General features: G+C 39.5%; 1 protein-coding gene across 5 annotated transcripts; it reads right to left on the reverse strand.

The window, feature by feature from the left end:
* Positions 1-403: 403 nt before the first annotated feature.
* Positions 404-18562, reverse strand: LOC309681695 (scaffold attachment factor B1-like). 5 transcript variants are annotated; one of them, XM_082495615.1, is made up of 21 exons: positions 18323-18562; positions 17320-17407; positions 15992-16056; positions 15627-15905; positions 14374-14436; positions 13566-13593; positions 12060-12558; positions 11592-11635; positions 10903-11003; positions 8477-8626; positions 8278-8378; positions 7182-7327; positions 6298-6386; positions 5609-5745; positions 4630-4923; positions 3945-4091; positions 3134-3173; positions 2187-2299; positions 1304-1416; positions 1032-1098; positions 404-812 (listed from the first exon to the last, which is right to left on the reverse strand). In XM_082495615.1, exons 1-21 carry the CDS (start codon positions 18512-18514, stop codon positions 686-688), a joined length of 2883 nt encoding a protein of 960 aa, XP_082351741.1. In that variant the 5' UTR covers positions 18515-18562; the 3' UTR covers positions 404-685. The 5 variants fall into 5 exon arrangements, 4 of the variants coding, with proteins under 4 accessions (XP_082351741.1, XP_082351742.1, XP_082351744.1 ...); XM_082495616.1 differs by having other exon boundaries at positions 3954-4091; positions 18323-18560; XM_082495618.1 differs by lacking the exon at positions 15627-15905 and having other exon boundaries at positions 18323-18558.
* Positions 18563-18820: the final 258 nt, after the last annotated feature.

The following is an 18820-nucleotide window of genomic DNA, read 5'->3' on the forward strand; positions in this document are numbered from 1 at the left end:
TGGGGGAGCTAGTGACAAAAGGCGGTTTGGGGACACTTTTGGGAACTTGGGAGGGGGATCTGAGCAGAGTATGGATGTCCTCAGGGGACATGGAACTGAACAAAGGCATCTGAGATGGCACAGAGGTCCAGAAAAGAAAAAAAAGGGGTCCTGAGGGGGAGCAAGGAAGCAAAAGAGGGCCTTGCGGGGCCATGGGGGGCACCTGCTGCCCACTCTCCTCAGTCTTGCAGGGGAAAGAGGGATAGGCAGCCAGCTAAAGACATGGCGGGGGGCTGGTCGGAGGGATGGGGAAAGAATGATCAAGAGTAGGACAGAAAGAATCTCATGGTGTTTAAAGTCTCTTTCCTCCCTTTTAAGTCCCTCAAAAGGCATACCGCCAAAGAGTCTACAAACAAGAAATGAGTAGCCATAAGCTGATTTTATTATTTTTGAAAAATGGAATGTTTCACTAACAGAAACTTTAAGTGATGTTTGACCAAGAACACGTTTATTACAAAAAAAAAAAAAAAAAAAAAAAAAGGAACCAAACTGACAAGTTGACGTAATATTTGGCTACAATGTGGCAGCAGTCTTGCTTTTTGTAATCACAAATGCAAGGTGACCCTGGTTAAGAAAATTACCACCATTGTCATCTGGTAATTAAAAAAAAAAAAAAAAAATATATATATGTATATATACAGTGCTTTCAGTAGCGGCGGGTAAAACGAGGTTCAGTCGGTCTGTTTGTCCGCTCCTGGCCTGCAAACACTCCTTGTATTCCACTACTCTGCATCATCTGGCTCTGGTTTCCAACTTGTGTGAAGCCTCCACGCCTGAAAACAAGACCAGACAAATTGAAAATTGCCCAGAAAAGTTAATACTGCCATGACTCCAAGAAAAGATGTTTGCTTAGTTTTTTTTCTACTTGCCAACCCATAGTTAAGTAGAAGCTGAAAGTATTATTTTTCAAAACTGACACAGGAATTTCTTTGTTTATACAGATCAGTCAACTATTATAAAAACATTATAAGCACTCTGACAAAACTTCTTACCCCGACATCCCTCCTCGATTCATCACATGGCCTGGTCCTGACTGACCAGGCATGCTTCTATCACCACCTAATTTTAAAAAAAGAAAAAAAAAAAAAAAAAAAAAGACAGACTTTTGTGTTTTCCTAATAAAAAAGCCACCTTGTTCCCAGAATTTTATTTTGCTTTCTTGGTAACGCTGTTAAAGCTCCACAGGAATTTAACTACCGCTAGAAGTTCAGCAGCAGTCATTCATAGAAAAAACCACGATCACACTGGTAAGCAGCAAGTGTACCTTGCCATCTCTCATGATCCCGTCCCATCATTCCTCCATCCACATTTCCCTGCCATGAACGATCTTGATGCCCCTCTAACTTTCGACCATGATCTCCCCAGTCACGTCCATCTCTTAAAAAAATAAAAGAACATCTTCTAGGTGTGTCCCTTATCCATTTAGCAGCATAGGGTAAAGCCGAACACCATACCCCATACAAAAGTGTATTAAATAATTGTTAAGCTGTATCTACACCCAATCATTGCAATAAAAACTGCTCAAAGAGAAATGACAAGAAACTGGCTGAACAGCATCCTTCACACAACAAAGCTCATCTTTTTCTGATCTACAAAGACATAATTAGTATCGCAATATACTAGAACACTTAAACATGGAACAATTCATTGACCTCCCTTCCTCCGTCTGGTATATTTATGTACAATAGAACATTATGCATCTGGAATATACCTAGCTTGACTGACTGGTTTAAAGAGAAACTGGTATGATTCTCAGTAAGTCTCTGTTCCCCACCCCCACTGCTGCAGATTCTGACTTGATTTCCTTAAAACCTCATCGCTAGCCACAAATGAGACTTTTGTAAGCATTATTGGAGCATTTGGTACAGGACTGAATCTCATCTGTAGAAAAGAAAGTTATTAACAAGAGAACCAATTACAGGCTGAGCTAACTGATCAGTGCTTCTTTACTCACTACAATGCTCCATTCTCTTGATGCATGGGGGAGCTACACGTGTAAATTCCTTGTTTCTCCAGATGCTCGAAGAAACTATCCGGAGAGAGGATTCACACTGTCAAACTGCTTCCGCTGTCACCATTTGAAGGTTCACAGAGTGTTAAAATTTTAAGAACCAACAAATCACTTCCCTTATTTCATATGTACTAACCGGGTTTGTGGAGGTAACCCTCTCCCTTCACTCATTCTTCTGTCAGACCCATAGCCACCCCAACTATCCCGGGAGTGACGATCGGGCCCCCCATGGCGTTCATCTGGGTAATGCTGGAAGGCAAATGGTACAGAGTTATACTAAGAATCAATACAGGTTTTCTTTTAGCATTGCAAAAATTCAGCTCCTCAGAAGTTGCCTTTCTGTAAGCTGTCAGAAAATAGAACAGTATCTATCTCAGGTTTTATTGCTTCCATTGTTGCTACTGTGCGCAGTTCACTCGAGGCATTTATTTTGTTTCACGGTACAGATTTCACTCTGCTTGTTTGTGGGAGAAGGCTTTTTGTTTGGTGTGGTGTTTTTAATGCTTACATTCTGGCTCCAGTTTTTTAATTTTTACAGGGAGTACCTGCCTACTTCCTACCTCTCTTCAGAAACGAAAGGTTTTGTATACCATTGCAGTACAGACAGTTTTCACACCTGTCCTTTTAGAGTCATCTGCCTTATTCCATTATGACACCAGTTATTTTCTACAAAACATTTAGATAAACTTAAGAGAAGGGATCCTTCGCTGGCTAAGGATAAGACACAACAGTAACCCTCTCTTAACGCACTACAGACACTTAAGATGGTTAGCCAATAAATTTTTATTGCCACGTACCAGCCTGAAAAGATGCCATACCATAGCTCCCATTGTTTGGAGGCTTCCCCCCCTACCCCCCCCCCCCCCCCCCCGATCTGCAGATACGGCCCTGGAGAGCAGATAATTTAATAACTTACATTCTGCACATTAGTGTGCAAAATCAGTTGCTGCTTGAACATCTGCTCAGTTTAAACCCAGTGGTGGTTGCATTTAAGAACCAGGCAGCATGCGCACTGTGTTCTTTCCACTTTGAGGTCAGTTTGTTTGGCTTTTTAACAGAAGTGGTTATTTACGTATAACCCACCTGGCCATCTCGATCTGGTATTCCTCTTGAACCGTCTCTTCTGGAACAAAAAAGAGAAGTTTCAGTTGAATTGACACAGTGATCATAATTCCAACACTTGTATGAAATAATGCGTGAAAATTTCTCTTCATTAGGTTGTAAATCCGAGAACGCCAATGTTTGCTTAGTGGTAAGATATTCAAGTGAGTTCTTGTTTCATAGCATAGAGAGAGATCAAAGTAACATCTATTACTGTAATATGGGTAAGCAAGACATCACCGAGGCATGGTCAGGTACTCAATGGTATCAAGGGAGAATACTGAGTGGACCTACCAGTATGAGAAATGAGTTACAAGCAAAAGCAAACCAGTATAGTTTTTGCCGAAGATCCTTTGAGAGCAAAACAGAAGTCTCAATAGCACTCCGCAGAAAGTATTTTTGCATTCTGTGGAACTAAAAATTGGCATTAGCTAGACTGCAAAGATGAACGTAAGGGTAGTTTTAAAACTTTAAAAAGCAAAAAAAGGCTAAATCCTAGGCTAATGAACAGAGATTCATAAACCAGATTTCCAGATATCTCAAGAGAAGCTGTAGGATCACCCTTGTCATCACAGCAAACTACAATAGAACTTGGCTTATAATCTTTATGCAGCCTCTTTCAAGTATGTCCGTAAGTAATGGAAACACAGGATTGCAAGCACATGTAAAATTAGACACAAGAAATGCACAAGGCTCATTTGTTTAGCTCTTCTCTTTTGGCATCCTTCAAGATACTAGCAAGCCATAAAAAGACACCTAATTTCCATAAAAGTATAGGAAGAAGAGACATTGCCTTGCCGACCTGTCCAAACAATGATCTTGGTATCGGCCACGATCTCTGTGGTCAAAGTCATGGAAGCGGTCTTGACGACTAAATTCAGAATGATACCTATCATCCATCGCTATTCGCTTTGCCTCTGGCCAGTATGGGTCATCTCGCCTGCAAAAAAGGTCACGATTAGTAGTAATCTCAAAACAATCTTCCTTTCCTGCTCTCTTGATATCAAACCTTGTTGAATCCAATTGTCAAAAAAAATTTTTTTTATTTATAGTTAAAAACCTTTGTGTGATAAGTGTGCTTTGCATTTCTGTGCCAGAGGAAGCTAGGTGTACCAACACTATCCAAAAAGCTTAATCTCAGTATGTGCTGACATAAGAATAGAATGAGTATCCATTCCCGCTAGCAATCCTGCTTTAGAGTCAATACGTACAATTTCTATTCTTGGTCACTCCTCTTTGGGAAATAAGAATTTTAAACCTTCTGTAATAAAATTGTGTTTACACGTATACGAGTATGACATTTGCTCTTTCTCAAGATCCATATTAAAGTGTTAAAAGCAACACGTAAATAGTCTTCCAGCTGTGAACTCCCATGACTGCTTTAGCAAGAGTACTCAAAATTTACATAGGCTTTAGAATGCTCTGTCTGTTACTGGATGCAGCTGAAGAATTTGTAATTTTATCATGGTTATGGTTACCTGCCATCAGGATCATAAGGCCTTCTCATGGCAGATCGCCGTTCTTGTTCATAGCGTAGCTGTTCCTGCTGTCGTCGCAGCTCCTCCCTCTCCCGCTGGATACGTTCCTGTTCTCGTCTCCTTTCCTGCTCTATGTGCATTCTTTCTCTCTCCAACCTCTCCCTCTCCAAGCGCTCTCTATCAAGACGCTGTCTTTGAAATTCAAGTCGTTCTCGCTCTCTCTGGAGCCTCTGTCTTTCATCCCGCTCATGAATAGCTTGAAGCCGTTGTTCTCGTTCTCGCCTCTCTCTCTCTCTAATTGAAAAAGAGATATTTTGCTTTCAGTTGAGAATTGTAAGTCTAATAAGCTTTATTGCTTCTATGTTTTGGATGGGGTTTCTTGGTGGGGTTTTTTGTTGTTGTTTGGTTGGGGTTTTGTTGGTTTTTGTTTTTTAGTTTCTATGTTCTCACTACCTGCTTAAATGTGAATGATCTCCGCTTAACTGCATCATGGCTTAGTTTTTAAAAAAAGAAGAAAAAAGGAAAAAAGTCGTTACAGACGAAAGAAGCAAGGGCAAGCATTCTGCATAAGCAACGCAGTATCTACACTAAGTCAGCTCCGATAAAGCTTTCATAGAGCACAGCATGTCCCAAGACAGAAGTCTGACAAACAGAAAGTATTTACAAACTTCCAGGGAAAAATCAAATATGGAAATTCAAATCTGATCGAGTGGAATGCAAGACCTGTAAGCACCTACAGAAGTTATTATTTAACAAGAGCCTCCTGAAAAGCACAGGCTTAGTGAAGATCTATTTCAGTAATAAAAACCTTCATAATTTCACATTATGTCTGTTCTATTGATAGATCAGTATCAAATCGATCTGAGATACTGATCTTGAAGGGCCAGCTTGACACTACTTTGCAGCCTGTTCAAAGCACAGATAAGGGAAGTAAAAAGAAACACCATTCAAAGCTTAGAGTGAAACTGAGAAAACTCACCGGCGTCTTTCTGTTTCCCTGATTTCTCGTTCCCTTTGTCTCTGACGTTCACGTTCTCGTTGTTCTTTGATTTTATCAAATGATAAAATATCTTGCTTTTCTTTGCTCTCGGATTTGCGATCCTGGCTTTTTGTACTCTGAATTAGATCAAAATGATACATTAGCTGAACACAGTCCATTTTTAGCTAAAGTTCCCAGGCAAAAAGCCTACCTTATGCCAACCTGAACTAAACAGACTATTGTACTTTCCCAGATGTAAATAATGTTGTGATTCCACAGAAAAGTAGGTCAGGGAAAAGCAACTCCAATTTGGCTAGAACTTCTAAAGAGATTAAATATATATAAATACTAGAGGCACATGACATGACTTGCACTGGTGGCAAACCATATACCACCCCTTTAAAGGTCACTGGTCACCATATTCCACGCCCAGGGAAACACATCATCTTAACACCATCTTCATATTGCAACTCTACTTCTTCAACTAGGATAGCAGCAACAAAAACTATAAAGAAGGTGAAGCATAGGCATTAACCCTTGCAGGATCATTAATACCCTAACATTTTCTAAAAAGCGGTAAAAGGACAATTGTTCCCAATATGCAAGGAAAAACACCCCTTCAACTATATGCATATAAAGCTATTTGATACCTATTTTCACAAAAAGTCTTCTCTGGAAATTGTACTTACCCTCTCTTTTGACGTAGAAGTTTTCACACTAATAACTGGTTCTCCTTTAGATTTATCCATTACCACTGTCCTTTCAGTTCCTCGACTCCCTAGAAAACAAAATACATCTGAGAATAAATAATACACAAGACATTCAGAAATTGTGAGATTTAAAACCGTCGAGACACTAAGCAGTAACAAGTTATTTTATTGAGGTTTTAACTAACTTACCGAAGAATACATTTATGATTTAAATAGCTTACCAAGATTTGGCCAAGTTGGGGATGGGGACAGTAAAGCTATCACAAAATTACAGTAGTGTTTTCTGGCAGGGATGACACTTTAAAAAAAGCAAAATTAATTTCATTCTTGTCTGCAAAATACACCCCTTTGCCACAGTTAAAAAAAAAAAACAATCAAAACAAAACAAAAAAAAACCACAACACCCAAAAAAAGCACACAGAACCACACACTGTGTCAAGTGACAGTTCCATAAAAATCAGATTTACTATTTTAAGTATTTAAAGCCCAGTAATTACAAAACCTTTGTTGCTAAGTTACCAGTGTTCTAAGCCAGAAAAAAGTCTTCAAGGTCTTTACTAGTGTTGTTTCTTCTTCACCAGTATTACTAAGTACACTTCATGGTCTTTTTACTGAATTATGAATCATATCTAATAAAAACACTGAGGTTTGCAAAAGCTGAAGTCTTCTAACCGCTCAAAATTCTGAATGTTTATGCTTGTTCTTCCACTTCCTACTTACCTGATAAAGGCTTTTTTTTTTTGAATGCAAAGTAGAAGCTTTGTTGCTGATGCTTATATTTTTTGTTCAATTGGTTTGAATTTTATTTTTTTTTTTTAAAACAAGTATCCTTGAAAAAGTTTCTGAAAGGCAGCTAGCATTACCTGATTTGCTTGCCCTCGATCTATCAGAGGATCCAGCTTTTTGTTCATCTTTCTCTTTTCCTTCTTTTTCCTCTTTTCCATCTTTTTCTGATTTCTTAGCATCATCTTTTTTGTCAGTCTTCTCCTCCTTCTTAATACCAACAGACCTATAGGTAAACTTTGTTTTAATAGAGAACCTAAAAAAAAACTGCTATAACCACTCTGAACAAGCCAACTTATCTTAAAAATAAAAACAACACAAAAAACAAAACCCCAAAACTCGACACAAAAACTCTCCAAAAAATACTCTCAAAACCATCACTCCAAATATTTCCCATGCTGCTGTGCTGAAGCCAATGCATAATTGTATGCATGATTAAGAGCAGCAACCAATACTAAGCTATTGCTTACCAAAGTGAGAAACAACGGATAAACAGATAAAAGAGATTTTGAGTGCTAGTAGTCTTCTGTTTTGCCTATAAGTAAAGTTCCTGCTTAGCATAGGGGGAAAAGGGCCCCCTCAGGTAGAGGTCGAGCTCCACCAGAAGAGCTTTTGTAAAAAAAAAAAATACCTTAAACACCAAATGCAAGTAGGCCAGCCTGCCAAAGCATCTCCTTTGCCAAATCTTTTAAAATTTTATGAGTAAACAAAAATTAGTAAAGCAAAATACCTCTTTCAAAAGCAACAGACCCCTTGAAAAACAAATACTGAAGCATCACTCGTTAACCATGCAAACAGTCTATCAACAAAACAGAATAAATTCTGGAAATATCTGTCCGTTAAAAGAACAGACCAAGCCAGAGGCAGATCAGAGGATAAATGATTTTGATAAAAATAATGGTTTCTCTAGAAATGAGCTGATTGGGTATCTCCTGATGTAACTGACAAGTTTTGATGCTAAACCCTTAAGAGGTCCGTGTATCTGAACAGAGGTCCAATTAAGATGCGCTTACTGCCATAGAACACTGTTTTCAATTTTTCATGTATTACTTCTATTTCAGATGCAGTATGAAGCAGCAAATCAACATTTATTACAGTTACCGTTCACTTTGGTCACATGGCTGCATTTCAACTGAGTGGTCTTTAAGCATAGAAAAATAAAAAAAAGCACTTTACTTCTCAGACTTGGACTCTGCAGAATGGTGCTTCTCTTTTTCCTTCCTTGTTTCACCTTCCTTTTTGTCTGAAGGCTTTTTCCCAGCTGGTTCATTTTTTGCCTAGAATTTCAGCCAGATATATTTTTATAGTAAGAGACAGACATTAAACTTGCACACTTTTATTTTCATTATGCTGTCATGGAATAGCTACCACTTACCTTTTCCACAGAAATCATTTTTCCATGCAGCTCTGTTCTGTGGAGATGATTAATACACTTAGTGGCTTCTTCAGACGTTGACATTGTAACAAAGCCGTAACAGCGAGCACCAGGACTGCGAGCATTTGTCACTACTTTTGCACCGACCACCTTTGGGAACAAAAAATTAATTCTGTGTTTGCAGATCTGTCGGTAAATAAGTTCTAATTTAATCACCATTTGAGCAGCTATATCTACCAGTATAGCACCTATCCACTTTTAACAGGGAGGAAACGTAGTTGGCACACAACAGTCCATCAGCATTCTGGCTATTGCTGTAAGAGACAATAAAAAATGCTTCTATAAGTACATTAACAAAAAAAGAATCACCCTCCTTTATTGGATGCAGGGGGAAACACAGTGACTAAGGATGAAGAAAAGGCTGAGGTGCTTAACACCTTCTTTGCCTCACTCTTTAGTAGCAGCACTAGTTGTTTGCTGGGTACCCAGCAAACCTTTGAGCTGGAAGGCAGGGAAGGGGAACAGAATGAGAAGAGTTAGGTGGCAGTGTTGATCTGCTTGAGGGTAAGAAGGCTCTTCAGAAGGACTGGGACAGGCTGGATCAATGGACTGAGACCAATGGTAAGAGCTTCAACAAGGCCAAGTGCCAGAGACCTGCACTTGGGCCACCACAACCCCATGCAACTCTACAGGCTTGGGGCAGAGTGGCTGGAAAGCTGCATGGCAGAAAAGGACCTGGGGGTGTCAACTGACAGCCAGCTGAACACGAGCCAGCAGTGTGCCCAGGTGGCCAACGGCATCCTGGCTTGCATCAGGAATAGTGTAGCCAGCAGAACTAGAAAAGTGATTGTCCCACTGTACTCGGCACTGGTGAGGCCGCACCTTGAGTACCACATTCAATTTTGAGTACTGCAGTACAGGAAGGACATTAAGGTTTGGAGAGGGTCCAGAGAAAGACAATGAAGGTGGTGAAGGGTCTTGAGAGTAAGTCTTATGAGGAGCGGCTGAGGGACTTGGGATTGTTTAGTCTGAAGAAAAGGAGGCTGAGGGGAGACCTTATTGCTCTCTACAACTACCTGAAAGGAGGGTGTAGAGAGGTGGGCGTTGGTCTCTTCTCACAAGTTACAACCAATAAGACAAGAGGAAATGGTGTCAAGTTGTGCCAAGAGAGGTTTAGGTTAGACATTAGGAAAAACTTCTACACTGAAAGGGTTATCAAAGACAGGCTGCCCAGGGAAGTGATAGAATTGCCATGCTTGGATACATTTAAAAGCCATCTAGATATGGTGCTCAGAGACACAGTTTAGAAGTGGGCCTGGTAGAATTAGAAAACGGTTGGACTTGATGCATCCTAAAGGTCTTTTCCAGCCATAACAATTCTATGATTCTCAGAAGACAATGTTGCTAGCCTCGTTTGACAGGCAGCAGAGAAAAGTTATCATTTTAACTTGACCTCTGTACTGTTGGGCCACCTGTGTTCTAGAAGTGCCTCACTAAAGACCACTCCACAAAGTAAGACATGAACTGCATTTACACAGAAGTCAGGAGCAACACAAACACATCTGAAAAGGTTCAAATTTAAAATTATTCCACATGTATTCTAAAAAAAAAAACAAACAAACACAGAATTGTATGAAACAGATAAATCCAATGTGGAACACATTGCTGATACAGCTCTGCTGAAAAAGATACCGCCATAATAACAAGCTCAAAATTCACCTTCAAGTTGTTAAGCAGTTCAATAACTTAAGGAAGGCATATCTATGTGGGGGACAGTGCTGTATAATAATAAAAATTTTAAAAACAAAACACACACACACCAAAACAAAAAACCTACCACCACTTTGTCTTTTCTTACAGGACACTTCTGCTAGTTTCTATCCACAAATGAATCTTTGACAGCACAGAGGCACGCACTTAGTGACACCAACATTTAATATTACTTGCTGAAATGTATTAGGAGGAAGGGGAGATGGTCATGGAAAGAGTTGCCTTCCACAACTTCTGCTCTCATATCCTAGCTGGCACTGAAGAACAAATGGAAGCCTGCCCTCAAAGACTAGATTTCTCAAACAAATACCCCTTGAAATGGAATTGTTTAAAACAGCATTAACCATTGCTGGACACACAAGAGACCAGTGCACAAGATGATGACCCACCAGTCTCTCCTGTTGAGAATTGCCTCATTTTTAGAGATATGTGCACAGAGATTCTCTGAAACCTGGATTTCTGCCTCCCCCCCACATGCACTTCTGACAACTTTCTTCATGAAGCATGCTGATGTCAGATACAGAGGTTCAAAACAACACAAGAAAGTTAAGTGCTTAGCCTACCTAGTTACTCATTAGGCAAAATAATAGCTAACTTTTAAGGTCATTCTTTTAAATTGATAAAATCGTTTGTTAATTTACATATCCGCTACGTACCTTTCCATACTTGCTGAAAAGATTCTTCAAGTCTGTAGCTCTAGTAGAGGATGAAAGTCCACTAACCCACAAATTTCTGCCAGAACCACTACCCGCACGGCCTAAGGTACAAAAAAAAAAAAAAACAAACCATAAAAGACAGTGTAGCACAAGAATGTAACAGTTAAAAAAAAATAATCGCCCTACTAACTCCACTTTTTTCTTCACAGACCTTGTCAAATGCAATTTTATTTCTCCCTCTTCTAATCAATGTGAAAATCAGACACATTGTAGCCTGCAAAAACAAACTTCCGAACTCCATACTTGATGTGTATTTGAACAGTCTTAATGAGTTTTCATCTACATACTCTCTTCCTACACTTCAATTGCTTTTATGAGCAATATAAACCTATAGATTTATGCGTCTATTGACACTTTTGGACTAATACTGGTCTTGCAGGTATCTATCACCATTCACAAAGCTAGTGGGACTCCAGTATAACTATCACTGTGAAGATACAGACATGCTTAGGGAATAAACAAGACAAAAAAATAAGCAATGCAAGAACGGCAAGTCAAAAAGCGAGTAGGACTATTACTCCATTTGCTCCTTGAAATGATTACTTATTACAATTCACTCACAAGTAATGGTTAGATTTGATCCTATATTTTTTTTCAAGTAATTTGTACTTTTTTTAAAAAACACATACCTTTCTCATCTTTTATCTTTGTATCTCTGTCCTCCTCAACAGGGCTAAAGACAAAACACCATGTTATTCAACCGATCATATGCAAAAAGAACAATAAACCTACATTGTGCACTAAAATTGGATACCTACCAGTAAATTAGATCTGAAATAAATGCTATATTTGCAAATTTATAGAAGAGTGACAGGAAATACGGGATTTGTATCCTTAATCAGACAACTCTGTTTTGCAGATGACAGAAATAAGAGTAATTTAAGAAAACAACCTTTGAAGGTTGAGGAAGAAAAGCAATCAAACCCTCTGTGTTTAAAAACATAAAAACCTGAACATGGAACAATAAAACAGATTCTCTAGGAATAGGCTACAATTTCATCAGTCTCGGTGGCCAATTGAAGGAAACAGCTTATTCGCATCACTTAACGACCAATGAAAAAAGATAGCATCTGGTCTATAACGGAGAAAAAACAAACCTCTTTTTCTGATCACCGCCCTCACTGGTTGAGGACTCTTTAGTAGCAGGGGATTCCTCAGAATTAGCTTTGTCTTCTGTTTTCTTGGCATCTTCTTTGCTATCTTTGGCTTCGGGACCTGCGCCTTTTTCCGCTGTTTCCCCACTAGAGGCTTCCAGGCCTTGGGAGCGTTTGCTACTCTGATCGCTTAGGGTCTCTACTACTAAAGATTCAGAGTCCGGCTTCTCTTCATCTATTGTCTGTTCCCTTGTCTCCCCTTTTGCTACAACTAAACGCTTTGCTTCCTTCCTTGCCATAGCTTGTGCCGATTTGCTGTCCAAATCTAAAGCATCTTCCTCCAACTGAGCGGCAGCAAGAGCGTCCTCTTCCTCTGCTAGCCTCTTGCCTGGCACCACGTTACTTGCTTCCTGTGTATGTGGCCGCTCCGCTTCAGAAGTTTCTTCGTTAAGTGGTTCAGATTTACAAGTTTCCCCCAAAATGTCGAGTATTTTCTCATTTTCTACGGATTTAACAGGAATAGAATGGCACAAGATTTAATCACCAGGGAAATACAGCAATCACAAATGTGGAACTGGCATGGCTGCCACACTAACACCAAGAGAACTTCTAAGCTACACAGAGATTGGAAAACCCTAGTGTACACAGTGTTAAAAGTACTACGCTAACTGCTGTCTGACAAACTACCAAATCAGCCCTAAAATGTTAACAGGGAAGAAAAATGCCCCCACAGATTTAACAAAAACCTTCTGGCCGATCCTTGATATTCTTCATGAAATCATTCAGCTCTTTCTTCTCTAGTTAGCTTCCAGAGTCCAAGATGCTTAACTGAATGTATCAAGGCACTGAGAGTTCAATATCCAAATTTCTGTGTAATTCTTTCAGCAGACAGTCCAACATGAGAACCGGGCATCTTCTGATGGTGCATGAGTGCATCTGAAGTCCAGAAAGCAAATAGGATCTGTAGAAAATTCCTGTGATGACATTGTATTCCTTCTTCTGGAGTCCAGTCACTCTTTAATTTCTGTTCTGTACCAAAGCTTTGTATTACCTACCCTCCTCTATTTTTATTCCTAGAACTACAGTACAATGTGATATCACAAGATCTGTTTTCAGAACCTTTAGATCTCCAAGGATCATTCGTTAACTCCACTGTAGGTAACAGTTCTACAGAACCATTCATCACATCAAGTACATGTTTTCAAAAAGCAGTTATTCACAGATCTGGTGATATGACTGGGTTTCCAATCTCTATGACCCTGCACAACCTGGATTGTCCACCATAATAATGTACACTACAGTAATGCATTTAAAAAAAAAACCAACCAAACAAAAAAAACCAAACAACCAGGGATACAAAAAGAATTAAATGAAGAATGAAACTATTTCAATGCCCAGGACCTTTTTTTTTTCCAATTAAAAAAAAAAAAAATCACAATCCAAAAACAACAAAAAACCAACCAACAAACAAAAAACCCCAACAAAAACATAAAACCAAAAAACCAGTACCTGGCTCCAAAGGTAACTCTTCAAGTTCCTGCAGTGAAAAAGTTAAAAAAAAAAAAAAAAAAAAAATCACTATTCTGTAAGAAGTCAAGATGTTATTCTGAATGACACACACACCCCAAGATAGCAGAGAATTTAGGGAAAAGTCACTGTAATTTAGCCTAGTTCAGTTTTGAAAACGTTGAATTTTAAATAAATTTCTTACAAGAAGGTCTGACATTACTGTTTAACACCCTGAAGTTTTATGAAATGTGTAAAAACATCAATATTTCTCAAACTCAGGCACCCATTGAACACACAGTACACATTCACATGGGTAAACAAATGTAAGCAGCACAAAGCAAAGCTTATCTTTGTGTTCCCCTTCTCCACAGTCTACTTTATGAAGTCTGCTTTCTGAAAACAGGATCAACAGAAATACCAGCTTCACCTGGAGCTACAAGTGTCCTTAATCTACTATGAGCTACCTGGAAACAAGGCCAGTATTTCAGGAATAGATCAGTTTCAGCTTTCCTCTCAACATGGCATACATACCTTTAATTTAAGTTAAATATAACACAAGGCACTGAATTGGTCTATACAACAGATAAAAATAATCCAATTACCACCTAGATTCAACATGATATATACATCATATATATATATATATGACATGAGAAATATGTATCTTTGTCCATGTGATTAAATTAGAAAGGCATTCCTTCCTATTCTTTGTACTGTGTACTACCTGCACATATACTGTTTCAGCCTATAGTCGATATGGCATATATTATGCCTTCTTGTTTGTAAAGAAAAATTGGTTATCATTTACCTTTATTATGGTTAAATCAGATGAAGAAGCACCTAAACTGTTTCCAACATCTTCAACCTCTGCCTTTAAAAAGTAAACAAAGGCATTTTGTTATCTATAAAAGAATGGTATTGTAAATGAAACCTGAATGAGAAATTGAAGATTTTATTTCACTGACAACTGGTATTAAGCAAACATATCTAGCATCCAAAACAACCAATAAGGGTAAAAATTGACCAATGACCCCAACACCTCTTCCCAATCCCGACTGAATAAGCTTTCTCATTACCTCTCAAATATGTTGGTCTGCTCACAAAAAAAAACCAGAAAATTCCAACAGAATTTTCCAACAGAAAATTTTCTCTTACTCTTTCTCTCTTTTTTACAGCAACAACATAGAGCAAAAAAGTCTATGGGACTTGATAACTGTTTGCTGTACTGATAGAAGAAGACCACAGGAGCTGAACTGGACTCCGGTAGTGTAGTCACTGAAAAAATCCCCTACTTTCTGGGTATATCTATTTGACTTGTGTGGGGCAGGGATATGCTTGAGGATAAGGGGTTAAGCCTATTTCTGCAACTTTCAGATTTGTGTGGAGAACCACCCAACTTTAGAACCTTGTAGTGCAGACTGATGACACAATGTGCACACACAAAGAGCTATACTTCCCTATTAGACGGGGCAGAAATAACTTTCTTAAAACGCTTTGTTGTATAATTCAGCAGATAAGCACTTCACTTTGGAGAAAAAATTATCTTCTAGCCCATGTGGACAATGTCATAAAGCTGTGCAACAGCCAGATGAACACAGAAAGCCAACATAAAAATACTTTCAGCTTTCAATACCTGAGTAACTGCAAGGCCCTATCTTATCAGAAAAATAAAAATAGAATATAGAATATAGTTCCCAGAATGTTGCTGTTCACCTGAAGTGAAGTAAATAAGGCTATAGCGCTTGTATACCTCACACATCCTCCAAATTAAGAGAAAGATATGAAAATGGGAAGGTAAACATAAGGTGAAGGAGAGTTCAAAGCGTGATTAAAACACATATTTTCTGGATTGCTATTAATTTGTACAGTCATATGCATACAAACAACATCTAAGCATTTTAAAATCAAGAATGCTATTTCCAGAAATAAGTAAAGAAAGAAAAAGCAATGACCGTGAGAACTGGTAGAACCCCAAATTGTTTCAAATTCTCTTTAGCTAATGTTTTGCTATTTAATTAAAAAAAAAAAAAATCTGATTCCACACACATAAGAGATGCATACCATCACTACTGGTATTTCTCTTGATTCTTCTTTAATTTCTGAGAATTGTGGGGATGACTCCAAGTTACCCACAGCATATTCTGTAGGCTGATCTGGAAGTTCTTTCACTTCTGCATTAGCATTTTCTTTACTATCAGACAGTGAGTCAAGAATATTATCAGCACTGTAATCCTCTCCGCAATCTACCGCATTGCCATTATCTATTTCAGCTTCATCTAACACACTAATATCCATCATGTCAATATCCTGCAAGTTATCCAAACTTGCTTCAATATCCTCCTGTAAAAAGAAAAAAAGTATATAAAAGTCATTGTAACTTCAAAGCAATGCTATCATTACTTCGCTTCAAACACAGTCTCACATACCTGTCCATCTCCTGAATCCTCTTCCAGGCCATTATCTTCTACTCCCTCTTCATCTGGTCTACGTCCTAACAACATTATGATCGTTAGAATGAAAAGAAGGTAACAACACTTATCCTTCAAGTTTTACTTTTTCATCAGACTTGGTATTCCATTCAGTTTAGTTATCTGCTTTTTCCTTATTTTCTGCAACTGAGTATATACCATCCCAGTTCAGTAACTGACAAACATGCCACAGCCCAAGGCCTGTCACGAGTTCAAGAAGCACCGCTGTATACTCGCCAGAACATTTGGCTCAGCTGAGATTGCAGTAATTTATTATCTCAACCTTTCATTTATTTACAGATATTTACTAGAAGGAAAAAAGAAAGAAAGCAACCAAAGGAAAAACCCAACATAAACCAATGAAAAAACTCACTCTACGTGTAAGCACTACTGCAGTGCCGCATTAACCAGCTGGACACATAATATCAGAACGGACATTATTGAAAAAAGTATGCTAGTTTCAACACCAAATAGTAACTCCTCAAACTTAGAGCTTCCTCTTTTATGAATGTTATTTTCCTCAAAAACTAAAAGCACATTACAATAAAAAAGGGAAAGGTATTTTAGAACATCCCATCTATTTCCATTCCAACACTAAAAGTGCTATAACATACATTAAGTATTTTTCTGAGACTTGAATATGAACGTGATTACCAAAGATCTCTCTGCTTTTACCCACAGTTGTGACATTTGTTCAGTTTCCCCTTAAGATTTCACATTTCTGTTTGCAAGCAAATGTAACATCACTCCAAATTGGACGCAACGACAAAAAACTGAGTCAAACATATTAGTTGGCAAAACACTCAAACTTTATCTCACAAATTTACATTTTTGTGTAAGTCAAAATTAATAATTTAATTAAAATCCTTCATCTAAACTAGTTATTCTGCTCAGCTCCAATACAAAAGTTTCAACATTATTTGATTACAAAATAAGATCAAATGGTGCTAATTAACTAGTTTTAGAAAAATAGTTTTTTTTAAAAAATACGGATTATGTAAAAACTACATCTCACCATTAGAAAAATCATGCATAGAGAAAGCGTTAAAAATATACCAAATTTCAGATATTGATTAAAAAATAGTCTTATGGGGAGGAAAATTAAGACTGCTATTAGCTTTGGTACTGCAAAACACTCAGCAACAGTGCCTAAATGAAACCAAGCACTTTCCAAAAGGAAAAGCAGACTTCAGAAAAAAAGACTAGCAGGGTTCTATTTCATGACGTAAAAGTTGCTAGAAAACCCAAGGGGGATAGGGTGGAGATCGTCTCTAACTGCCCTGTACCTTTGCTGCTTCTTTTGGGAGTTTTCTTCATGATATTTTCTGAAACTACTGGAATTTCATCAGGATTCCCCCCTTCCTCCTCAATAGCCTGTTAAGGGAAAAAATAGATATATCAAGACAGACATAACAATTCCATTTGTGCATTTCTGTTGAATTTAAGAGCTGGACACCAGAGGCGGAAAAATACTGAAATAAGAATCTATGGCTTTGAACTAGACAGCAGCAACTTGGATGTGCAAATAAAAGACCAGCATGTCAAAGCAACAAGCACACAGGAAACAATAACACGTTGGTGTAAAGTTTCTGGAAAGCAGTCAACAGCATAACCTATAGACAAAAAAGTCAATCCTACGGTATCTGCAACAATGCACAGATACCCGGGGTGTTGCGATAGAGTTAGAATCCCGGCTCTAGAAGACAGCAAGCATCAGTTCAATGAAAGCAGTCCGCATGCTACTAACATACCAAACATTCTGATGAAGATACAGTGTACAGGCTATCAGTTAGAAAACCAGAAAAAAAATCAGTATGCAGCAGAAAGCCTAATAGATAGCGTATAGAACTGTAAATCCAGGAGCTCGATGCATGGTGGAAAGCCCAGTGATGCATGAGACTAGAAGCACTTGGGCCGAGTGCCACGGCAGACACGCTGTGCTGTGCAAGTTTAGGAAATCGGAGAGGGGCTCGCTGCGCATACAGAAACGCCAGAGTCGCACACATACATGCCCCCACCGCTACATGAGACCAGCCGTTCCAGGGGCGAGCCTAGGACAGCCAAGTACGGGGCCAGGCTCGCCCCGCACGGAACGTTCGCGTTGGGCCTGGCGGGTCCTACAGAACCACCCTCAGAGCCCGGCGCACGCCCCCTGCTCCCCACAGCCCCATTCCTTCCGCTCTATCGCCGTTTGGCGCCATTTTCCTTAGCAGTGCCCGGTGGGCCAGGGCCGCGCACGCGCCGGCTATGCCTCCCCCTCAGGCAGCCCCGGCACGTCTCCCTGCTCACCTTCTTGAGTCGCTCCATGAGGACGCTCTTGTTTCCACTGCTGTCCAAATTGCGGCGCTTGAGTTCAGCCCGTAAGTCTATCACGCGCAGCTCGCTCAGCCGCCGCCGGTTTTCAGACTCTGAAGTGGAGACTCCAGACCCACCCAGGGACGCAGATTCTCCGTGGGCAGCCGCTGACTGACTCTCCGCCATAAGGCCGTTGTGTCTACTCGCACGCACAGAACAAGGCAGGATAAAAACAACGGCAAAAACCCGCAGCTGCGGCACAAAATGGTGGCAAAAACGAGATGCGCTGAAGAGAAAAGGGGAGGGAAGGAAAGCAACCGCAGCCCGCACGCGCGTTAACCAGAAGGCCCGGACGGCTTGCGCGCATGCGTAGAGGGGAACGTCCCCACGCTGGCGCAGGTGCGCATGCGCACTAGTTCCTTTGACTGCCTCCCGCGAGAATGCGCAACCGCAGTCTGTTTCGGCCCTCGGAGGCATGCGCGAGAGCTCGCG

The sequence above is a fragment of the Vanellus vanellus genome, assembly GCF_965231255.1.
Source record: "Vanellus vanellus genome assembly, chromosome: 25".
Taxonomy (NCBI): domain Eukaryota; kingdom Metazoa; phylum Chordata; class Aves; order Charadriiformes; family Charadriidae; genus Vanellus; species Vanellus vanellus.

Excerpts from the sequence above, each read along its gene's own strand:
- LOC309681695 (XM_082495615.1), bottom strand. The coding sequence starts at position 18,514 with ATGGCGGAGAGTCAGTCAGCGGCTGCCCACGGAGAATCTGCGTCCCTG. Across the intron at positions 8,379-8,476 it reads AAATGATTTCTGTGGAAAAG|GCAAAAAATGAACCAGCTGG; the intron begins GTAAGTGGTAGC and ends CTGAAATTCTAG. Across the intron at positions 4,924-5,608 it reads AGGGAAACAGAAAGACGCCG|AGAGAGAGAGAGGCGAGAAC; the intron begins GTGAGTTTTCTC and ends TTTTTCAATTAG.